The following is a 25,031-nucleotide window of genomic DNA, read 5'->3' on the forward strand; positions in this document are numbered from 1 at the left end:
AAAGTCATTGGCCTCTCTACACACCAGTAAGGAACACATGGAAATTTAACGTCTCACATAATTCATAATCACCCCCAACAAAAAGAGGCACAGAGGTGTAAATGTAATAAAAACATGTGCAGAACCTCTGTGCCAGGATGTTGTTGTTTTGTTCTGTTTGGTTTGGTTCTTTTGAGGCTTGAACTAGGGGCCTTGCATAGACATTAGGCAAGCACCCCCACACTGTGGGAGAATCTGTTTTGATTTTTTTAAATCTGTTTTGTTTTTTGAGATAGTCTGTCACTGTGTAGACCAGGATGGCTTCGAACTCACAGAGATCTGCCTGCCTCTGCCTCTGAAGTGAAGGGAGTAAAGGTATGTGCCACCACCACCCCACCCCAAAACTTATTTTTCATTTATTTAATGTGTGTGTGTGTGTGTGTGTGTGTGTGTGTGTGTGTGTGTGTGTGTTGTTCCATATGTGTGTGGGTACCCATGAAAGCCAGAAGAGGGTGTCAGCTCTAGAGTTGAAGGTATAGGATGTATGCCTTCTAGTGTGGGTGACGTGAACCCTACTTGAGTCCTCTGGCAGAACAGCAAAGGTTCAACCACTGAGCCATCTCTCCAGCCTCTGCACGAATAATTAACAAAAACCATTTAAAGTGGTCTTACTGTGAGTTCCTCAATGCCAATATTGATCAATGGAACACTTATAAACAAACGAAAGTGATTTTTTTTTTTAGGGTTGTTGGTAATGTTTAAAATGTCAAAGCCTTTACGAGTCCTCTGCCCCCAAATTCTGAGTTAAAAGTTTTCCTGATGGAGGCAGTTCTACATTAAGGCAGGCTCAAGTACCCCAAAGACCACGGGAGAAAATAAGACAGGAGCCAGTTTGAAAGAACATAAGAAGGAAGCCCGGAAGTGCATCCCACTGTCCTTCCCTACCTTGGGACAGCAGGTACCCCGCCCGAAGCGGCTGAGATTCTAGCCCAGAGTCCCACGCAGGGGTGGTGATTGTGGGTAATTCCTGTGAGGCCTACCATTTTGTCCCAGAACAGAAGGAACAATGATTTGGAAAGCTGCCTCTCTTTTTCTCCCTTTTACTGACGGTATTATGGACGTAGACTAGAGAAGCCTGGAACGCTGAGAGAAGCAGAGGAGGGAGACAGACCATCCCTTTGACTTTTACCAAAATAATGATTTATTATACATTCAGCTATTTACAGAGATGATCTGGCTTGTGAATGTCATACAGCCTGGGTGAAATGTTCTTCCGTGTCAAAGAGTCCTTCCTGTTTCAGTTGCCAGCTTGAGTTAATGTTCAAAAAGCGTGTTGCTGAAAGGAGAAAGAACAATAGATGATGTAATTCCTAAATATAAAAGCTGCCACTTCAGTGGGTCACAAGGCAACAGTCTGTGGCAATCCCCACCATCATCCGTGGCAACCCTCCCAGCTGGCACGCAGCGCCTGTTCTGTCCTCAGGAAGATGCTCCAGCCTTTGTGACTTGAGGTTCTCAGGTGCAAAACAAGGTGAGGGTTCAGAAGGGTGGGCATTCCAATTTCAGATCTACTCTAGACCTACAGGACCGGTTATCTCTGAGCACACTGAACAAATGCAAAGATGAAGGAAAAAAGATATGGAGTGCCTCCCATCTGGCTCAGAGCAGTATTGTTGTGACATCATGGCGGTATGCGTATCCACCCGGTATCCTTGCCATGTCCCCCGTGACATTGTGCTGGCATATATGTCTACTCGATGTCCCTGGGATGCTGGTAGCATTCCCCTTCTGTTAACTTAGCCTCGTCTCTTTGTTTTTACCATGTTTCTTTCATTTCTTCGGATACGTACTGACTTAATGAGAGCCCTACAATCTCTCGTATGCTGCCCAGGTTCTAGGAAAGGGCTCTTGAAAGGTACATGAACGTATGTGGCTGGTTTTCCCACCTCAGCACTCTCTGCCCTCCCTGCACTCATGTCTGATGCATCCTTCCTAACTGTGGGGACCCAGCTCACAGGAACAGCTTTGGGCAAGTAGTGCAGCAGGGTCCACATTAGTGGCTCTATCGCTGTTATTTAACTCAAAAAAAAAAAAAAAGGTTTTCAAAAGAAAATCAACTTATATACATTTCTTCTTCCTTCCTTCTCTCTCTCTCTCTCTCTCTCTCTCTCTCTCTCTCTCTCTCTCTGTGTGTGTGTGTGTGTGTGTGTGTGTGTGTGTGTCTCTCCCTGGTATTTTGAGACAGGATCTCTACACAGTCCTGGCAAACCAGATCCCCCTGCCTCTGCCTTCCAAACGCTCTGATTTAAGGTGTGTGACACCATGCCCAATTTATGTAGTTTTAAAATATGGGATGAAATCTGTTGCTGGATGATGACACTAAAAATCTTCCTGAAGTTGAAGAAGTGGAATAACACTAAATGAGAATCACTGTCCATTTTCCAACTGATCTTACAAAAAATAAAAGTCTTAAATAAGGGGTGGAATCATTATTAAATAATGATGCATGTTGAGTACACAATATCTTGATACCAGGCAGTTCACTTAAACTCCTAAAACATGGTAACAGCTCTTCTTAAGAAAATATGCTCTCATGTTAGTGTGTTGAAATGTTTTTTTATTCTCAGCTCTCTCCCCATTCTTCTCATTAGTCATCTTCCAGATACTTAGGTCTGAATGAAACAGCTACAAGACTCAGGTTCTCACTTCAGTGTTCTGCTGTGACACCTTCTGCTCTGAGCAATTTTGTAAGACATGATGTTGGCTACGCCACTCTGCTCTCTAGCTCTGGGGTCCCTATGGAAGCTCAGTCTCATGCTCAACCCTGTCATTCATTTGAGAAATGTCCTCCCTCAATGGCTACTGTGTAGACCACTCCTTAGGCTCTGCCCTCTTGCAGTGGCCATTCATGTTGTGAGTACAAAGGCCTGGTCCCTTTCTTTCCCCATGCTCCTAAAAGGACATCTGGAGCCCAAGTATACCTGTTTCCAGTCCAGCTGCCCTCACTTTATCACAAGTGCTCACCAAAACACTCCCCAAGAAACTGCCTGCACCCAAGATGCACCTCGGAACCTACTGTCTAAGGGACACATGTTTGGGTCCAGTGATTTCAAGCATCTGCTGTCATTTAGAAGTTTCACCTAAGGCAAAACCTTAAATTTGTCGTGTGAAAAGTTCGCCTTGGAGATGGTTATTCCAGGAGAAGACAGAATTCCCTGGAACCTTCTTTAAGGGAGACATTTCCCCAAACATACTTCTAGCCACTTCCTGAGCCCAGTCACTCCAAGACCCTCAGAACAAAGAAGCCATGTCCCCTTTCCTAGGGAGGTAGAGACTTGCAGGAAAAGCTAGCTGTGTGGTTCAGCTGTGAGGTTCACCCCAGAAAAGCATGAACAACCAGATACAACTCCCAGAGTACAATGGATGCCTCTGCAAGAAGCCTTTACAGATGCCAAGTTCAGACTCACTGACTCACAGTGGTGATAGTAAGAGTGAAACAGTCTCAAATCAGTTAACTTAGCATAAGACCCAGAAAAGTTAAAAATGAAGATGCGTGTGAAAATGGTCCAGCTCTTCCTCATGTGGTTCCCTCAGTAGGGTTTGAGGAATGTAACGGTACCCTTGACTTACGTTTTCTAGATTCATGGCTGCTGTAGTTGAACTAGTCTTCTTACGATACTTCTTCCGGGTGCAGTAGACACTGACGAGGGTGATGATCAGCATCACAGCAAACACGGTGACAGTGGAAGACACAGCAATGACAATTGTGTCTCGGGTGGACCCCTTCTTCTCACACCTTCTGCCCATGTACCACCAGTCTTCTCCTGCAGGACACCTACGTGAAGAGATATGGTGTCATTTATGGGTGGCATTTAACTGTGAGCATCATCATTAAAGGGCCCCGTCACCTCCAGCGTATTTGAACATGGATAGCCACTGACATACATAACTATCTGACCCTAGACTACCTGAAGAGATGAAACCAGCATCAGGTGGGGCAGAGAAGCAGGAGGGGGTGGTATTACAATTAATCTGATACCAAAACTGCAGCTGGGGGAGCAAGGAGAACGCCACTGAGGGAATCTGGTTCACCCCTATGAGCTCCACGCTTTGCCTAAGGACTCAGCACTTCAGCGTATTCATCTAGAAAACGAGGAACTACAGAGTCAAGGGACAAGACTGATTTGAGGATTCAATAAGTAATGAATCAGATATGTAATCCAGGCAATTAGACTGTAGTGCACTTTTTCTTCACGAATAATTGTTATGTTGGCTCCCCAGAGTCCCAAATGGAGCTCAAATTGCTCCAAATGGAGAAACTGCTGGATAGTTTTATGTCAGCTTGACATGAGCTAGAGTCATTGGAGAGGAGGGAGCCTCCATTGAGAAAATCGTTCCATAAGATTGGGCTGTAGGCAAGACTGTAGGGCATTGTCTTAATTAGTTATTGATGGGGAAGTGCCCAGCCTTTTGTAGATGGTGCCATCCTTGGGTTGGTGGTCCCGGGTTCTATAAGGAAGCAGGCTGAGCAAGCCATGGGGAGCAAGCCAGTAACAGCACCCCTTCATGGCGTCGGCAACACCTACTGCTTCCAGGTTCCTGCCCTGTTGGAGTTCCTGTCCTGACTTCCTTCCGTGATGTGCTGTGATGTAAAAGTGTAAGGAAATAAACCCTTTTCTCCCCAACTTGCTTTTGGTCATGGTGTTTCATTGCAGCAATAGAAACTCTAACTAGGACACTTGATCAGTGTTATCCATGTGAATTATCAGCATCTGATTCCCAGGAGAATGAGTGAGTGAGACTGTGGAACCTGCCACGTGAACCCTCACTTGCACTCAGCTATGTCATTGTGAACAGTGCAGATGCCGCCATTCTGACATTGGACTTTGGAGCAGGCGTTCTGGACAGTCGAGGTGGGGCCTGGGTCTGGGACAACTGCCGTTGAATTAAGGTGAGATATGTCTGCAGAGAGAAAGTGCGGTGAAACTTAACTCAGCTTTTGCCTTACTTGTCGTTGGACACAGATAAAACTCAGAATTTAGGCTTGTAAGTCAGGTATGTAATCCTGATGCATGACCCAGCAGCATTTGTGGGCAGTCAAGTAAAAACCAGGCAACGCTGGAGAGATGGCTGTTGGCTGAGGACTTGACTTCATTCTTCAGAACCCATGTTTTTTTTTTTAAAGAAAAAAAGCCATATGAGGTGGTGTGTGCTTATCTTCTCAGCACGGAAGCAATGCCAGGCAGATAACCAGGCAGAGACAGGCAGCCGAGCACACCACATGGAAGTGAGAGGTCAAGAGCACTGTCTACTCTCCCAGGGGACCCAGATTCCATTTCCGGCAGCCACATGGCGGCTCATAACTCTCTGTAACTCCAGTTCCAGGGGATCTAACACTCTCATACAGACATACATGCAGGCAAAACACCAATGCACACCTATAAAATAAAAATAAATTATTAAAAAATGAGGCAATGGTGCCTAAGGCAGGCACAGCTATCCATTGGTTTACACACACACACACACACACACACACACACACACCAAGGGGAGAGAGCTGGGGTGACAGCCACCATGCTTGTCTAGCAGTTGGAATTTGAGGGGACACGCCCACTAACCTCTTGCCCAGGGTAACGTGTATCCCGTGTGAGGAAGTAAGATTCCAGCCTAAAGAATTTCACTGCTGTTCCATAATGTAGTCAATAAATGTCTAACTTTTGATGCTTCAGATTAAATTGGTTTCATATTTCTAATCATTCATATTTTTTTAAATCCCACTCTTGCCCATTTCCTCTTACATTCTATGACATATCTGAAAACAAGAGCCAGAATAACACAGCAAACGGCTAAGGACCATCACAAGGAGCAAGCACACATAAGACTGTTATGTTGATACCTTCAACGGTCAGGAGGATGTAAACATCATCTCCTTTTATGAACTCTCTGCTCTTCAGCCGCTTTTGGGTTATGAAGACACTGGTTCCATAACCCTTGCTTCTGCTGTACTGAGTTCCATTAGGGAATAAAACCTGTACTCCCACCTTGGAAGGCCTGTCCCAAAAATAGCTTCCACTGTCTGAAAGAACAATTAACAACAATATTAATGGGCTGGGTCTAGCAGCATCATAGCTTTCAGTGGTAGGGGGAGAGCAATGAGACACAATTAGGATGAAGCCGAAGAGAATCTGTTGATGCTCTTGACCTATGATATATTCCCAGGCAAGTCACTGGAGCACAAGTCACAGTGCGTGGGGAGCTCCGGGGGGTGGGGGAGTATCACCCCTATGCATAGTGTAGGCTATAAAAACCCTTCTGTTTGTTGGGATCCATCCCCAACGGCCTTCTGAGTTGCAGTTGGGCCTTTTAACTGAGTCAAAGCATAAAGTTGCTGAGTTTCGCACAGAACAACTTATCTCATAAACTGAACTAGGTGGCATTGCAGTGTCATCCAGAGCAACATGTTGGGGAAAAAAAAATGAGAAATTCTGAATGCTTAACCCCTCCAGTTTCTGTCATGGCTTTTTTTTTTTTTTTTTTTTTTTTTTTTCCTCTATCAGCTTCAGCTGCTAGTTTTCCTATGTCACTTTGATTCATCCTTATCATTTATAAAATTCACCTGGTGACATTCAACTTCCCATAATTCTGTTATCCCCTCTATTCCGTTTCCAGGGACAGAGAGTATTATAATTCCAAGTGTGATTGCGCTTCTCTGGGTGATAATTCTTTTTGAGACTTGGAATGCTGTCAGCGTCAGTAAATACTCTAAAGAGGCATTGAAAGGCGTTAGTACCCATTTCTGTGCTGTTGCCACCAGTGTCCCAGCGTCTCCATTCTGATTGTAAGCTCTCATCTTAAGAGCCGAATTGCTTTTCACTGTGCCAACAGTCAGCATGGGTGACAGAAACTCCATATCAGAAGACTCCCCCTCTCCACAAGCTTTAGTATTGACCTCTCCTAATTATTGTACCTGCTTTGGTTAAACAGCCAACAACAGTGGGGCTTCAAGAAGGTGTTCCTTAAAGATCACAAAGCTAAGAGATGCAAATCTTGGATCTGAACCCAAGTATGCTGGTCTGTAAAGGTAACACTCCTTAAGCAATACTTAGAATTCAGGGATGGTTGATTTCCAGGGCCTCAGTCCTTGCTGACATTCCTAACAGTCTTCTACCTGGGGACTGTGTCTTCCACAATTGAATCTTTTTCCCTGAAGCTGAAAATCTTTACTTTGAGGCTAAACATTCCTTAAGTAACCAACTGCGCAATGTCTCACTCCCACATCCCTCCTTGAGAAATGACCACGTCCCTAGACATAAAGAAAATAAGCCACAAACCATTAGTCATAGTCATCGTGGGGTCGGTGGTTATACTCCTCTGGTTGGACATACGCTGTCGGATGTCAGGATTTTGATCCAAGAGTGTCATCGTGGCTTGTTGCCAAGGACAAGGCCATTGTAACTGGTCATCATTGGCTCCAGAAATCAGGTGGAAATAAATTCCCACATTAGTCAAGGAATTTAGATCCAAGTAAATCTGAAAAGCGTAACCTTTGGGAGAATAAAACGGAGGGCTGTACACAGCTGCATTCTGGCTGCCAAGAAGCTGTGTGAAATTCTGTATATGCCAGACATGGTGAGGACACCTTGTTTCCGAGAGATTGATGTCATCTATAGACAGGCCACCTGACGATGCCCCAGGGCCTCTGCGTCCTTCAAATACCACTCGAAACTTCTCAGTCACTTGCAGTGTGACGTAGTAAAGTTGCCAGCTCCCGGTGGGTATTTCTGCAGAAAGAGTCATTGTCTCAAGGGGGATGAAGGACTATGAATTCTGTACTGATGTGGTCAGTGTTAGAGTTCTAACCTTCAAAGGCAAATGATGGTCCCAGAGCCACTAATTCTAATGAATGCGGAGGGCAGTTTTCTCACTTTGTGATCCCAAGATCATTGACTTAGGGGTGTTTAATAATTACACAGCAGCTTCTCAGCTAGATCACCCTTTCTCAGAGATGGGAAAGGACCCAATTCCTGAGCGCTACCTGCTTGCTTGCAAGTTACCTGGCATTCTGTATTGATTAACGGTTGAACCCATACTCTGACAACGACTTTTAAAAATATACTTATAATGTAACTGGAATGCTTAAATTTCAGCAGCATTAAACAGGAATCTACAAACCCCGGGATACCACACTTGTCCACAGCTAGTGACACCAGGCTACAAGTACTTACTTGATGGTGACAACCCCTCTTTTCTGCCCTCCACTTCTGGCCTATCTCATGCCTCTAGCTCACTGCATATGGGGGACTTTTTCCACTCATGTAAGCAGGAAATTAGAGGATGAATCTCTGTTTCAGTCATACGGTGCCTTTGGCAAGAGGAAAGCTGAGAAGTGAAACAGTCAAACCACCACATACCCCTGTTCCAATAAGAAACAGTAAACGAAAAATCTTCAGAAGCCTCCCCACCCCTGCCATGACAACGGGAAAAAATCTTGTCAAACTATCAGTTAACACACACTGGCTGGAAACTCAACTATATCAGCATTTAGTGAGAATTGAAATTGCCTGGAAATAAATTATAAACATTCATATTACAGACCGAACAAAAATCTTCCATCTACATTTGAAGGTTTGGCTTTGTTATGGTCATTCCCACCCAGCCTAAAAGGGCTGATAAGCAGGTTCCTGCAAGTCTTGTTACTGTCTTTCAATGACAGACCCATGGGTTGCTAGCAGGACAGACCTTCATTCCAAACCCAGACAATGACATATATTTGCATTAATATACATATCAATGCATAATATATACTGACAAAAGCAAGATATATAGCTTTAATATCTAATATAACCTCATATATAATATATATGCACAATGCATGCATATTCCTTGTGAGACTAAAACCTCATAGGTGTCCACAAAGGTGAACGTGGGTGAACAGAAAGCAGCATCTGTATCTCAGAAGCTTTCCTGAGTGATGTATGGGGCAGTAGAGATTCACCTCGAAGAGTGTTTGTTTCTGTCATTACATTAAGGGGTCAAAGTGAACAACAAGGGGGCATATTCTGTTTGCTGTGATGGTGGTTAATCATGAGTGTCAGCTTGACTTAGAATCCCCATGGAGCCCAGCCCCTGTGCAGGTCTGTGAGAGATCTTCTAGATTAGGTCAAATGAAATGGAAAGACTCATCGTAAACGTGGGCAGCGCCATTGCAGGCGAGGGTCCTAGAGTGTGTTCAAAGAACCTGAGCCGCTGCCACCAGCCTTGGTGTCTTTGCTTACTGGCTACAGAGACAGTGTGACCAGCTGCCACCATAAGACTGAGCTCTCACACAGCGGTCCATAGTAAGCCCTGCTTCCTTCCTTCCTTAAATGGCCTTTGTCAGGAATCTTGTCATAACCATGAGCAAAGTAACTCAGACAGAAGGCACGTCCCTTCCTTCCCCATCTGCTTTAACACGTGCTCAGCTGACCCACCTCTCCAACACGTGGTTGATGGGAAACCCCCCTCCCCCCAGAGATAGCTCCCACAGTGACATCACTTCCTGTCATAGCAGAAGCCTTCATGGAGATTCATCCTTTTAAGCTGGAAGTAGATAGAGTTCTTTTTCCATTTGAATGGCAAGTTGGTGAGACTAGGCCATGGTGAGATAAAATGAGAGGTCCCCAACAGTGTTTATTTAGGGACAGGGCAGGTCCTCCCTGAGGCCAGTTCCTCCTTCATCCATCCCATAGCTTAGGTTTGTTTGTTTTTAGCCATCAACCCTCCCATGTTGCCCATGGTTCACCACTGTGAATACACACTTATCCTTACTGCTTGTCTCTAACGGAAGCCCACAGTTTCCGGAGAGTGTCTCTGTCTTCTAAGTATCACATAAAGGACCCCCATTTTAACCTCCTTATCAAACAAGACAGATCAAGTTTCATTGGAAAGCCATCAGCCCCTGCTCTGCTTCAAGCTGCCAAGACCGCCTCACCCTGAAGCCACCCTGTCGGAGCGTGGATGCTGTACCTTTAATTTCTCTCTGGAGGGTCAAGACACCGGCTGGGTTGCCCTCAGTGTACGCCAGGGTGTAGATGTTGAGCTGGTCACTTGAGCTTCCGCTGTTGAACAGATAAAACTCCAAGCACTGAAACCCTCTCTTGGGGTACAGCACCCTGCTCTCCAGCACCGCTGTGGCCCCCTCGCCCCAAGAGCTGGTATTGAAATGCATGAAGAAGCCGGCGTCTGTTCAGAGGACAAAAGCGGAGTGGAGAAAAAGAAGACTTTCAGGATTGCTAGCCCTGAACACGTGCCTGTTTCATTTAGTATCTGCTTAGTGCCCACACAAATGCTGTAATCAGGCTGTGGCCCCCAAAGTTCGTGCAGTTGAAATAATTTCCATATTTTTATGGTGATGACGTTTGGAAGGATGACCAGGATAGCATGAAGTCACCTAAGTTTGTGTGGTTTTATGAGTAGATAAGGCTTGAGCCAGCAGAAGATTCCGGGTAATCAGGTGATGACCCTTGCCCTATGATGAAACAGAATGTCCCTCAACAAATGACAAGCAGACACCAGGCACCCTGCTCTTAAACCTCCAAGTGGCAGTATTCAGATATCATAAGAAAGTGTCACTTTAAAAAATTATGTATCCGGTCTTAGGTAATCAGTTTTAGCCACAGAAAACAAATCAAACAGACGTTATACTAGGCATTAAAATACAGTTCTACAAGCTGGACATAGTGCCTCATGCCTGTAATCCCAGCACTTAGGGAGGCAGAGACAGGGGCATCTCTGTGAGTTCAAGGCCAGCCTGGTCTACAGAGTGAGTCCAGGACAGCCAAGGCTAGAGAGAAACCCTGCCTTGAAAGAAAATATAGCCAGATATTTCACGAATGATGCCTAGTCAGGAAACCTTTCTCTTACTATAGATATTAGCTTCCAAAACCAGGGAGAAAGTCTTTACTCTAGGTATTTTGGTACCTAGAACCCAGAATTATATCCAGCTATGATTATCAAGCTAAGTAACTCAGCCCCAGCCATGCACACTGGAGTCACCTATATTCTGTGACTTGCTAGAAAAGAACAACATGGCCTCTCAAAAAATAAAGATTCCTTCCAAGAGGTTCCCATCCTGCTCTGTGTGCACACAGATGGAGTCCTCACAACACCAAACTGTGATCTGTAGAAAGAAAAGCGTTCTGAGTGACCCACACTCAGAAACACTCAAAAAGCAGAGACCCGCACTCTTTTATCACACATAAGGTCCATTTCTTTGGAAAAACAGAATGGCCTATCATTAATAATTCCGACAGAGAAGATGAAGAGATGGCTCAGGGGTTAAGCGCATCTTTCAGAGAACCAGAGTTCCATTCCCAGCCCCGGCATCAGGCAGCTCACAGAGGATCCGGCTCTTCTCAGGGCACCTGCCTACCGCCCACCCCTCACAGACACGTGATTAAAATAAAGCCTGCTACCTTTGCACTGGCCCATGTTGGAGTGATCGTTCTCGGGACCCCCGAGGACCCATGAAACCCGTTGCCAGTCAGCATTATCCGCTGAGCCTTGGATCATGCCACAGATAGTCTCCAGCTCAAAATCACAGGAGTCCATAAAACTCAAGGAAGAAGCTACAAGGGAGAAAAGGAGAGAGATGTGAACCCTCACACAACACAGCGACCAAAGTGATGAAAGTGATCATGGAACCGTGAGGAACGTCACTCTGAAGGGACCATGCAGCTGACTGTGAGATCTGCCGACTGGAGACACTTGCATGTCTGCAGAGCCCAATAGTCTCACGTGTGTGAATGCAAAGCCCGTATCAACTCTTTTCTGTTCCATCTATCTGTAGAAACCTGAGTCAATATTCCTCCTTATTAGTCAAACCTCTATGACACAGCAAAGGTTATTTGCAGCATAACCACACATTTCATCCTAGCTTAAAAGAGCTTTGAGTATAGAAACAGTCTGCATTTGAATTAGCAGAACCGCAAACATTCGTACGGGGTGCATGCGTGCAAGGATTCAGGCTGTTTTACTAAATCTCAAGGGCAAACACCTCACGAAGAAAAGTGCTGAAAGTGGCTGGCAGATTGGGGCCTGAGTGCTGTTCCGCCTTTTTTGCTTTAAATCTAACCTTCCTAATCTCGGAAAACCCAAAGGTACAGAGGGCATCCCTTTTTTCAGCAAGGCGGGGGGAAAACAAGGGTCATTTCAAGATGTCCGTCACCTACAGCAGTTATACAGCTGGTTCAGCTTCGACAGGTCGTAGTCACTGAAGTCCACTCGCTGGCCAATCACATCCTCGAAGTCGGAGATCCTCGTGACGATGGTAGGCTCGGTGCCGTTCTGAAAGGCAGTTTTACTGTAGTGCATTACCGAGGCGTAGTCATAGGGGACATTCAGGGAATCGGACACAGTGTCGTCGTAGATGTTGAAATTGTGTTCTCTGCCTGAATATATATATTTTTTAAGAAAGAACTTTCATTATTTTACACTCATAAAACTAAGCTACTCTCACTAAACACCTGTTAACTGAGAAACGCAAAATGTAATAGAACGAATTTTGCGCACGTTGTGTCCTGACTGTCAAGTGCTTCTGTCTTTGGACCTGACATCATGGTGCAATTATGACAGCAACAGTCAAGCTGACACACCTGCACCTCCAGTGCAGCCAGAAGCCTAAGGTTCCACCGACAGCTAATGGAAAGGAGGGTTCTACGAAGCAGTGTGGGGACACTCAGTCGCCACCCAGCAACGATGGAGGCTTAGCGTGCTCACAGCCGTTCAGGGGAGAAGCACGACTTTGAGGAGTGTGCTAAAATGATAACATGGACCAGAGTCGTTAGAAAAGATGGAGGTGAGCCTCATGAGCGGTGGTGGCGCACACCTTTAACCCCAGCACTTGGGAGGCAGAGGCAGACAGATCTCTGTGGATCAAGGCCAGCCTGGTCTATCAAGTGAGTTCCAGAACACAGAGGCTACACAGAGAAACCCTGTCTTGAAAAAAAAACAAAAAGGAAAGGAAAGAAAGGATGGCCATAGTTGAGGACTCCTGGCATATGCGCTTAATGGCTGTAGTTCACAATAGTAGAATTGTAACTAAGTTACTTCCTCATCTACAAAGTGCCTTCTCTCTCTCTCTCTCTCACACACACACACACACACACAAATGTTGAGTGAGATGACAAGCACGCTAATTGAATTTATTTTAAATGAGATGTTAAATGCACACATAGCCAATACCATCACTGCCCAAAATACATATATAATTGTAAATTTAATGCTATGCTTGAGTCATAATAAGCTCCAAGGACAATCATCTTAAAACATTGAACTGAGTCTATGTAGAGAAGATGGCAGGCTGCTTAGCTTCCTGTTCTTGGACAGGAACCTGACTGCAACCCGATATCAGATGAAGTGTATCTGGTCTCCAAAGCTCAGACACCCATCACCACGCTGGTCCTGGTGCTTTCCTGCTCAGAAAGCTGACCCATAACTAAGGGTGTAAGAGAAACATACCTGACAGAATTCTGTCCCAAACTATAGTGACATAGTCATCCCGGTCAGCGCGCGACTGCTCGTGCCAGAATCCTAGGGCATGCAGGAACTCGTGCTGAACCGTCGCTATTCGGTCACAGTTGGCCCCAATGGACAGCTCTTGCTTCCCAACACGCCTGTTTCCTACTGAGGACCAGCACCTGATGCAGACCAGGGACAGGTCGTTTGCATGAGGCACTCAGAGGCCACAAGACAAGGGTCACGAGAAAGAGGTCCCTCTGCCTAGTCCACTTGTTTACCTACATCCATCCTCCCTTGTTGTGGGGGAGGACACTGAACTGCTCTCAGCATAAAACAACTTGTAGAACAGATAATTTTTAGAGAATTTACCTCAGGACCAGGCAACCATTTTTCAGACGGTTGTTCTGTCCTGTGTAATTTTATTGTTTATCTCTGCACATGTGTGTCTGGATATAAGCATGTGTTTAGATGCCCTCAGAAGTCAGAAGGGAGTGAAATCCCCTGCAATTGGAATCACAGGGGGTTGTAAGCCACCTGATGTAGATGCTGGGAGCAGAGCATGGTTCCTCCGCAAGAAGGACAGTCGAGTTATTTCCTCAATTATGAAACAGGAGTTTTATAGGATCAGTAATTACTCAGACTCACTGTGTTCAGGTCAATGACTCTGCTACCTTTCAGGTAATAAGACTTACACAGTTAAAGCGAATTCATGCATAGTCTACAGTACATTTTGCTTGAAGAGAAAAATGAAGAGCATTCAGTTATAAATCAGGTGAAATTCACAAGGCCATAGGATAAATGACATCAGTTCTCACTGACTGTATGGTGACATTGGTGGTCTTGTTGAGTTTACGAAAACATTTTCTATTTACTTATTTTAGTGTACGTGTATCTGTGTACGCATGTTTATGTAGGTGGCACACACGTGGAGGCCGGATAGAGCATCTTCCTCAGTTACCCCCCACCTTATGTTTTGAGTCAGGATCTCCACAGAGCCTGAAGCTCAGCAATTTGGGTAGGCTGGCCGGCCAGTGAAGTTCAGGAATCTGCCTGTCTCCCCAGAATGAAAAGCTGTCTAACAGAGTCTTTCCTTCCTTCCTTCCTTCCTTCCTTCCTTCCTTCCTTCCTTCCTTCCTTCCTTCCTTCCTTCCTTCCTTCCTTTCCTTCCTTCCTTCCTTCCTTCCTTCCTTCTTTCTTTCTTTCTTTCTTTCTTTCTTTCTTTCTTTCTTTCTTTCTTTCTTTCTTTCCTTCTCTTCACATTGCACTGGAGATCTGAGCTCAGGTGGTCTTCAAGTTTATGCAGAAAGGATTTTAGAAACTAAGCCATTTCCCCAGCACCAGGTTGACTGTCCCTACTTTTCTTCCTTCCTTCCTTCCTTCCTTCCTTCCTTCCTTCCTTCCTTCCTTCCTCCCTCCCTCCCCCCCTTCTTCCCTCCCTCTTTCCATCCTTCCTTTCTCCATCCCTTCCTCCCTCCCTCCTTTCCATCTTTCCCTTCTTCCCTCCCTCCTTTCTATTCTTTCTTCCTTCCTCCCTCTCTTCTTTCTACTCTCCTTTCCATCTTTCTGTCCTTTCTTCCTTCCTCTGTTCCTCCCTCCCTTCTTTCCATTCATCCTTCCTTCTTTCTTTCCTTCATCCCTTCCTTCCTCCTTCCCTCCTTTCCATCTTTCTTTCTTTCTTTCTTTCTTTCTTTCTTTCTTTCTTTCTTTCTTTCCTTCCTTCCTTCCTTCCTTCCTTCCTTCCTTCCTTCCTCCCTCCCTCCCTCCCTCTCTGCCATCCTTCCTTCCTCCTGCCCTTTCTTTTTCCCCTTTCCTCCTCTCCTGCTTCTCCTACTTCTTAGTTCTCTCCCCTCTTTCCTTTTTATAGTACTGTGGCCCTAACCCAGGTGCTTACAGACACTAGGCAGGCCCTCTACTGCTGTGAAAACATTACTTTATTATTATTGTTGTTATTATTGATATAATATAATAATAAATAACTTTGTTATTTTTTATGGCCAGAAAAATCAGGCCTAAAAGTCATGCTCTGCTCAGAGAGCAAAGGAAGCTGTGGCCAGACCCAAAGGTCAAGCAAGTCCGTGGACTGTTGCTGTGGTGGCATAACGCTTTGAGGAACAATAGTCTCCTCAGAACCTTAGCAGAACAACCCTCAAACTTACCCACTGCCCTTGAACACTGATATATAGTTGGCTTCTCCAGACCAAGGTTTGAAGTCAATGCACGTTTTAAGGCGATAGCGCTCAAACGCATTGAGAATCACTCCTTTGGCATTCATTTCTGACAGAAGACAAGAAGTGTACATTGAGATCTGTCTCTTTTATTTTTTAATATGTATCCATTTGCTTATTTATGTTCTCTTTCCAAGACAGCCTGCTGTGTCCTTAAAATAAGGCAGCGTGCCGTGGCCACCACGAGTGTCTTAGAGTGGGCTGTACATGCTGCATGTTAGGAAAGCTTCGAGAGAATTTCCACCCTGCGTTGAACTGTTCTGAGAATCAAGCAGAAGGTATGTCAAGGAATCACAAACTGTGGACACCTCTACCAAGTTAAACTGCCCTCTGGCTTTGTGTCTTTACTATCCCAGGCCTTGGCTGGCTCTGGGTCATTGGTGGAAAACTTGACCTGGCTTGTGTGAATAGTCCTTGGTATCTCAAGGACGAAGAAAGTTTCTGAAAATCCCAGGATCCCAGCAAACAGTGGTACAATTCCGAGGACCCACAAGGTGGAGAGGGCCTTCGTCTCCCAGGTGCACACTGTGCATGCACAGAATTCATTTAAAAAGACATCATAGCAGGTAGGCTCCTGGGAGGACATGAGTGTGACTCTAGCTGAGACTCCTAGCAGGGGGGACAGAAGACTGAAGTGACCACCTCCTAGCCAGGTATATCAGTGAAAGGAGGGGAACAACAACCCACCAACAAAACCTGTGTTCCAAAACTTACCCTTCCTACAAGAAGCGCAGCAATAAAGAGGGAACAAAGATTGGGGAAAGTCCAACCAATAGTTGGTCCAACCTGAGACCCACCCCATGGTAGAGACCGAGCCCCTGACACCAATAATGATGCTCTGCTATGCTTGCAGACAGGAGCCTAACTTGACTGTTTCTAGCATGGACTCTATTGCCTGCTTTCGGATCACCTCCCCCTGTTAGGGCTGCCTGGCCTGGCCTCAGGGATTAAAGATATGCTCAGTCCTGATGTGACTTGATGTGCTGGGAAAGGCTGATATAAGGGGAAGAGGGGTCTCCTTTTCTGTGGGGAGGACTGAATACACACACCTACACACATGTGTAAGCACACACACAAATGCATGTATATGCACACGTGTGCTACATTTTTGTGCATGTGTGTGGTTATGTACATGTGCATATGCGTGTACATATGTGTATTCCTGCTCGCATGCACGTGGTCATGCTTGTATGGGCGCACACATGTGGAGTCTGGAGATGATACCAGAACTCATCCTCCACTGCTCTTCCACCTTAGCCTTTAAGGGAAGGTCTGTCAGTCAAACTCAAAACTTGCCCATATGGCTAACCCCCACAGCCAGTTTCCTCTGGAGTCCATCACCGCCAGGGAGGATGGGATTGCAGCTAGCTCCCACACACACCACAGCATGGGTGTGGGGGCTTCTAAAGGTCTGACATCTCATCCTCATGCTTGCCGTCTCTCCAATCCTCTTCTGACTTTTTAATAATTTAATACTAAACTAAGAATTATTTTTCCTTGAAAAAATAAAAGACAGTGGATTCTTGTTAACATCTGGATTTGGCAAAATAAGATCTTGGCGAGCAATGCCATTTTCTATCCATTTGTTTGACTGGTTATTTTGTAGGTTTTACTCATCTTTACATCCTGTACTGGACGAGGTTGTACAGAGCTGGAGAGGCAGCTCAGTTGTTAAGCTCTTATAAGGACTGCTCTTCCAAAGGACTGGAATTAGTTCCCAGAACGCACATACAGTGGCTCACAACAGCTCCAAGGATTCAGCATCTCTTCTCACCTCTGCAGACACTGTACATGTGTGTTACTCACTCCTGGCGTGCAGACCCACACATGACTAAAAGTAATAAAAATGAATCTTAAGAAAAAAATCCTTGAGGGTCTGGGAGTGATCAGTGGTTTTCCATCTGCCTAGCATGTCCAAGGCCCTGGAATCTATTGTCAGCTCTGCAAGAAATAAGTGAATACCTAAACATGGGAAGCGCAGCTTTAAACTAAAGAGTGTTGGTGATGGAGAGATGCTTGGTGGCTTGAGAGTATGTACTGCTCCTCCAGAGGACCCAACCTGGGTTCCCAGGGCCTTATCAGGTGGCACACACCGACTGTAACTCCAGCTCCAGGGAGCACAGCCCTCCCCTCTGGTACCACAGACACTCATGTCCATAGGCACAGCAGGGGGGGGAGAGGGAGAGAATATGAATTAAGAATAGCAATAAAATATAGAACAAACCTTATTAAAACCGAGAGTGTTTCCTAATCTTCATGTCCTTAGCATTCAACATAAAGTAAGTTCTCCATCAAGGCTGACCGAAATGATCTTATATTAGTCACAATCCAACAGATATTCAGTTTGGAATAGTTAAGATATTTTAATTCTTCACTTTGCTTATTTTTTTTTAAAGTAAATGTACATAGCCACACAATGGAACAGCAACAACTAGCCTTAACATCACACAAGGCCATTCTGGTGGACATTAATCCTATCATCTCAGGAACACACAGTAGCTATGGAGACTCCGAAGTGTGTACTAACCCAAGCTATCTTCTAGAACATATGGGATGGTGTGTGGCCATCTATAGACATCTCCAATGATGGAGTTCTTTCCTTGTGCCTGTCAAGGAGAAATGTGAAAAGGATCGGATAAGTAAATTGGACAAAGCTAGCCAATAATCAGTCTGTAAACAAGTGAAATTTACAGTTCTTCTTGCTAGCTCAAACCAATAGGGGCATGTGTCTAAAGATTTTTTACCATAATTCAATAAAGTTTACAGACAGAAATAACTAATTATTATGCTGACATACAGTTAAAGAAGAAATGATCCTCAAAATAAAAGACTGTCGGAAACCACGCTAAAAGGCTGGTATGTGTTTAGATATTAAAAGCACAGAGGAATGGGCTGTCGACACCTCCACAGTTAGGACAGCTTTGCTGCTCTTGAAGAGGCTCAGTTCCAGGCACCCATGTACGCATACTGCATGCATGTGGTACACATGAACTCATGCAGGCTCTAGGGGAGCGTTCTAGCCAGGAGTGTCAGAGGACACGTAGATCTGCAGTATCTTGTAGACATTCACATGCAGCGTGCAAATGGAGCCTGGGGCTTGGGGCCGAGGCAGGACTAGCGTTACCCACTCCCAGTCCACTGTCCAGGTCCAGAGGTGGCGTGTGAAGCTCTGGCTCAGGTGAGACGGAGAAGCATCAGAAAGAGGAGCTCAGGACCAGGAGGAAGCCTTGAGACAGCAGCTTCCTCCCCTGTTTCGTCTCTCCTTCCCTACCCCCTTGGCTTGCCTCTCCCCCTCCCCCTTCTCTCTTCCCTTCACCTCTTTCCTCTACTCCTCCTCCCTTCCCTCCTCCCTTCACCCTTCATCCCTCAGGGTTCCTTCCCTTTCCTCTCCCTCTCTTTTCCTCTTCCCTTTCTTCTTTTTGCTCTCCCCTCCCTTTCACTTTCCCTTCCCCCTCCTCTCCTCTGCTCTTCCTCTTGTGCTCCCCTCCCCCTCCTCTTCTTTTTGTACTAGCAAAATCAAACCTGAGCAAGAGCCTGATTAGTCCACTGTATCCCCAGCTTCTCTTTGACTTTTTATCTCGAGACTTGGTCTAACTGTGTGGCCCAAGCTGGCTTTGAACCTGTAGCTCTCCTGCTTTGGCCACCTGAGCAGGGAGGATTACATGTCTGAGCATCATGCATAGCTCTGTCTCTTCAAGGAGGATTTGAGAGGTGAGCCGCCAGTGTGTGGGAGAGATCACAGAGTACATTAGGGGAAAGAGGAAAAGTTTGCTCTACTAGATACTATCCATGTCCAAGGTTTGTATATTTTGAATTATGGATGATATTGTTAATTTGTCTATTTTCTAAGTTTATATAAATTTCTACAACATAACAAGGATAAATACATTATTAGGCATCTCTGTTTGATTCCATCTCCTACAAAAGATAGTAAGTTCTTAAATATTTTAAAATCTGGTAAACAAAAAAATCTTGATTTTCTTTTTAAAAAGTTCTTAAGACACTAACTTTTGTTTGTTTTTTTGGTTGATTGGTTGGTTGGTTGGTTTTGTTGTTGTCATTATTCTGATTTTTGAGACAGTGTGTCACCGTGTAGCCCTGGCTGGACTAGAACTAACCATGTAGACCAGGATGGCTTCAAACCCAGGGATCCATGTGCCTCCTCCCAAGTGCTGGGATTAAAGGCGTGTGACAGGGCACCACGTCCAGAAAGATACTGAACTTTTAAGCCCTCTTAATCCACATATGCAGCCACAGGTCATCTGTGTGTCAGGGTAGCTACATCCGAATCAGCACTCTAAAAACTGGTGTAGGAGAACCCCCCTTAACATCATTTATACCTGATTTCAGGGGGAAAGTGAAATAATAATTAATAATAATAACATTTCTTGTGACAAAAAGCCTGCCATTGGAGATATTTGCAAGTTCAGTTTTATTTTACTTCAACTAGACAAAATCCGTGAAGTTAAAAAAAAAAAAAATCCATGAAGTTCTGTTTTTAAACAAAAATTCTCCTTATTGCTGAAATAAAGGGAATTTAATAAAATCAACAATAATAAAAATCAATAAATAAAGATAATAAAATATCCATAATAAAAATGCAATAATAAAAATCAATCAGAGCACCACACGTTTGTTAAGTGATAGTGGATTTCACCACACAGAAACCTAGACAATGGAGGATGGAGATATAGCTACACATGAGCCCTTCCAGGGTGGTGTGCTCATTGAGCAAGGGCCAGAGGGCTGCTGCGGCTTCTGAACGGTACCTCAGCACCATCACCCTCAGCTGCTCACAGCTGACTTTCACGGTTCATCATGCAAGCATCATTGCAACTCACCTCGAGTTTGATGTCTCCCTCAAAAAGGTCCAGTCCCAAATCTAAGACAAGAGGTGAGAGAAATTACGTTATCACGTTGGCTTTCTGTGCCACACAATAGATGATGTTTTGAAAATTCCAAAGGGAGAGGGGCCCGCAAGACCCCTCCCGTAGGGATCTGAAGGCAGTTTAATGGTTGCTGGGGGGGGGCATTCTCCTCGTCAGTGTGGCCAGTGTTAAGTTGCCACAGTCTTCTAAATGGTCCCTCACCCAGACTTTACAAGTAACCCTAATGAAGCTCATCAGTTCACAAGAGAAAAAAGCTAAACAAAGCATTGAAGGTTGAAATGGAGTAGGTGACAAGGGGATGGGGATTGGTGGGCGTTTAGGGAAAATGGTGTGGGTTAGAGACGGTAATGGGTAGATACGATCAAATGTGTTACATACATGCATGAAAATGCCATAATGAAAGCCATCATCATATGCAAGTAATACATGATAACAACAAAAATTAAAAGGGGCCCTGAAAGATAGCTCAGCCAGGAAAAGGTGCTGCCACCAAGCTTTGACAACCTGAGTTTGATCCCTGGGAATACATATGGGCGGGAAAGAGAATCAGCTCCCAGAAGTTGTCCTGTGAGTTGGGTCACACAAACACACACACACACACACACACACACACAAATAACAATTAATAATAATAAATATTTAAAATATAATAACATGAAGAAAAATCCACAAACCTTCATTGATATCAAATATGTCTTGATCAATTCCCTCATCTATATCTTTGACTGAAATAACAAAAAACACATTGACCATTACGTTCATGAAAGAAAAAAAAAAACACTCATTAATCACACAATCAGAAGAAAACAAGTTTTTGCCTCAGATTCTCATTTAGCTTGCTTTGATTAATTGATTGAGACCCTCCTGTGAGACAGATTGGGGGCCAGACAGGAGACTTTTGAATGTGCCCTCTGTTCTTTCCATCCCTTGAGTGTCAGATGACCTTAAGAAGACGTTGGTCACGCTGTATGTCAGTAGACATAGCTTAGAAGGCAGGACTAAATGACTAAATAGAAAATAAATGTGTAAAATTGTTTCACCCAGAAAGCCACGGTACGGGCCTTTCTCCTGCTTCTATTTTTCAGATGGGCAGCTGGGTCCTGGAAAGCGGACAAGAGAGTGTTCCCTGGTGAATTAAAACAGCCAGCATCCGATCAGAGTTCATCACTCCTCTGCTTAGATTACAAAGCTGCAGTCCCGACTTCCGCTCAGCAGCGGTACACCCTGGATGAGTCTGCTCCCTTGATTCACAACGTAACTTTATTGCACTGCAATCTAGAGCAAAACTCAAAACAGACTCACCAAACTTTTCTGGAGCTGGCTGGAAAACAAAGACATAAAAAAGGTGTTATTACAGTGCTTGTGATATATATGATATTTTGGGCTCCAATTTTGGATTTCTTTGACAATCATTTTTAAAGTTTTTTCATGTATTTATTTATGGAGTGTGTGTGTGTGTGTGTTACACAGAGGAAAAACTTGTGAGTGGTAGTCAGCTCTCTCTCTGGGCTGTGTGTCAGTTCCTAGGCTTGAACTCAGATCATCAGGCTGGGTACCTAATGCTGAGCTACCTGTTGAGACATCTCACAGGCCCTAATTTTGTTTTTATTTTTGAATGCAGGGTCTCTCTGTAGTTCAAACCGGAACTCACTTTGTAGTCTAGGCTAACCTTGAACTTGCTACAATCCTCCTGCATCAGCCTTCCAAGTGCTGGTTTGACAAGCATGAGCTGCAGCGGTTCTAAGGTGCAACCAGACAGTCCTTTTTATTTAAAAGATGTAACGTGTTCTCCCATACACCCCAGACAAGTAAGCTAGAGTCTATATGACATTTGACCAGATGATTTACTTCTTAAAGACACTGAAGCGTCCCCTTAAATGAGTGTAAAGGTAGCAACAATAACAAAAAACAACAAAAACAACTTCAAAGCTTGAAGAGAGGGCAAAACACAAGAGTCCAGCCCTCGTGTAAGCATTCACTTTATACATGTTCTCCTCTTGGGGCAATGCTTGGAAAAGATAAATCTTTACTCCCAGTTAATAACAGAAACTTTACCCAATACCGCACTAAAATCGTGTTCACTTTCATGGCTCTCCCAGGAGTCCACACTCAAAAACCATACCAAATATCTAAGCAAAATACCAATAAGTAGATTCTGTGATTTAAAAAAAAAAAAAAAAAGACACATACAGGTTTTTGTTGTTTTGCTTTTTGTTTGTTTCTGAGAAAAGTTCTCTCTGTATAGCCCTACCGGCCCTGTAGATCAGGCTGGCCTTGAACTCAGAGATCTACCTGCCTCTGCCTCCCAAGTATTGGGATTAAAGTCATGTACCACTATCACATAGCTAAAATCCATATATTTTTCAAATAGATCGTAAACAAATTACTAAAGAAGTCAGTGGAACTGGAAGACAGTCCCTCGGAGCTAGGCCTGGGTTTTCCAACTTAAGGCAACTTGGTTCCTGGATCGTAAGTGTTCTATTTGACTTTGTCACCACCTGATTTGGATGAGTACCTTGAGTTATATGATACCACACAAAAACATGCTATAAAATTGTAATGCTGCATCACACAAGTATAAAGTACAATTGCATTCAAATGCAAACCGGCAGCTGAGCTGAGGAACACCGTAGAAGGGCTAAGAAGACACGGGATAAATTGCTCAGGCGGCTACTGTCGGTTTTGACAGCAAGGGCCCTAGTTTTCTCAAACAGCAACCACACAGCACACATTCACAGACGACCCCGTTGCACCCACAGAAAGAGATTTACTAGTAGTTACTCTGAGCCAGTTAAACACGCGTGACAGGACACCTCGCATCTGTAATCAGTCCTTATCTATACACCATCAGATCAACGTCCTGCATTAGAAGTTCCAGCTAAAGGGTTCCCTCGGCCATTAAAACTTTCATATGATACCTGGAATTGGCTTGGCATACAAACTACCTGGACTGCTGGAATATTAGCGTAGACTGACAACAATGCAGGAGAGAAACTCTTCATTGTTAGACTCTGTAAATGTGGACACTGGATCTGACACTTGCCAGTCTTTACCCAGGTCAAGTTATGGCAATAGCAACCGGTATGTCACTCGGCAAGGAAAATGGCTTTCAAAACTCACATTCACTGTCTTCTCAAAAGGAAACCTGTCAGTTCACAACAGTGAGGCAGAGAGGAAAATGTGATTTTCTATCACACTCTCTGGACCTCTCTGGCAGAGCGGCCTAGTGGCCTCTTATACCCAATATCTTCTAGCCCCTGTCCACCAGAAGAAACACTTCTTTAAGAGCAACATTTCAAAATATGCAAAACAAAACGTGAGCAAACAACTACCTATGGTTGATATCGATGGGCCCCCAATATTTCTTATTGCTTTCTTACCAAGCCAGAAACCAGGAGAAATGTGGCAAGAACCAGGAACCAAAGCTGATGCCAGGTATCCATACTGTGGCTTCCAGCTGGAAGTTGCAAGCTGTGGCAGTCATGGCAGAGCTGACTTTTAAAAGCTAAATATCGTAACTTCCGGTCTTTGATCTTAATGTTAATGATCCATCTCTCAAGTCATCTTGCTGCTGTAGTAACTTCCAATCAAGGAGGTAAAGTCCAGGGTCACTAACATACCTCTTCCCCTCCTCCACCTTTACTGTGCCAGCATTAAATTGCTAAAGCCTGTCACTGAGATAAATTCTCTAGTGTATACATACTGTTCCCCAACATTTTTAAACACTGCTTGAGAAAAAAAAAAAAAAAAAACATACACACAGTATGATTCAACCTCTCAGTCTTCCTGAGACTGTAGTGATATTTTATTAAATCCAGAATAGCCTGTTTCCTGGTTAGAGCTCTGAGGAGCCAGTATTAGGTAGGAGGAGAATAACTCCTGTGAGGCCAAAAGTGATAAATATGTGTCAGAGAATGTACCCACCGTGATAGGCCACATGCATGGAAATAAGGATGTTTCCATAGCAAGACAACATAGCAGGATAACTGGAGGAACATTTTTCCAAGGATGCCTAAGGAGATGACAATGTGGATGATATGTGGCTGGGCCAACACCTCTGGACTTTAAGCTTAGACACAAATGATTTTTCCTGTGTTGGAGATACACTTGAGCAACAGAGCCCTTACCTAACATTTACAAGGCCCCAAGTTTGAACACCAACACCACATCCACAAAAAGAGTTTCCCCTGAACTGGCTGCAGTGAAATATATCTACCACCTTCACGGAAATAATAATGACTCTTAAAGAAAAATAAAGTGAGTGGGCTAGAAAGAAGGCGTGGCAGTTAGGAGCACTGGCCCCTCCTCAAAGGACAGAGGTGCCGTTCGCTCGACCCACAGGGCAAATCACAATTGCCTGTAATTCCAGTTCAAGGGAATGGGACGCCCTCTTCCAGCCTCTGCAGGCACCAGGTACATGTGTGATACACAGCCATATATA

The 25,031-nt window shown here is 44.5% G+C and overlaps 1 protein-coding gene across 1 annotated transcript; it reads right to left on the reverse strand.

Annotated features, from left to right (window-relative positions):
• Positions 1-1,156: 1,156 nt before the first annotated feature.
• Positions 1,157-24,080, reverse strand: Mep1b (meprin A subunit beta). Its single transcript, XM_060377631.1, has 15 exons — positions 23,971-24,080; positions 21,893-21,911; positions 21,265-21,315; positions 20,543-20,583; positions 18,229-18,307; positions 15,633-15,750; positions 13,477-13,655; positions 12,189-12,407; positions 11,433-11,585; positions 9,985-10,200; positions 7,311-7,760; positions 5,876-6,055; positions 4,809-4,941; positions 3,610-3,814; positions 1,157-1,315 (listed from the first exon to the last, which is right to left on the reverse strand). The coding sequence occupies exons 1-15, from the start codon at positions 24,031-24,033 to the stop codon at positions 1,301-1,303; spliced, it is 2,121 nt and encodes a 706-aa protein (XP_060233614.1). The 5' UTR covers positions 24,034-24,080; the 3' UTR covers positions 1,157-1,300.
• Positions 24,081-25,031: the final 951 nt, after the last annotated feature.

This window comes from Meriones unguiculatus, chromosome 2 (assembly GCF_030254825.1).
Source record: "Meriones unguiculatus strain TT.TT164.6M chromosome 2, Bangor_MerUng_6.1, whole genome shotgun sequence".
NCBI lineage: Eukaryota > Metazoa > Chordata > Mammalia > Rodentia > Muridae > Meriones > Meriones unguiculatus.

Excerpts from the sequence above, each read along its gene's own strand:
- Mep1b (XM_060377631.1), bottom strand. The coding sequence starts at position 24,033 with ATGGATACCTGGCATCAGCTTTGGTTCCTGGTTCTTGCCACATTTCTC. Across the intron at positions 20,584-21,264 it reads CATATTTGATATCAATGAAG|ATTTGGGACTGGACCTTTTT; the intron begins GTTTGTGGATTT and ends CTCTTGTCTTAG. Across the intron at positions 15,751-18,228 it reads TGTTCTAGAAGATAGCTTGG|AAATGAATGCCAAAGGAGTG; the intron begins GTTAGTACACAC and ends GTCTTCTGTCAG.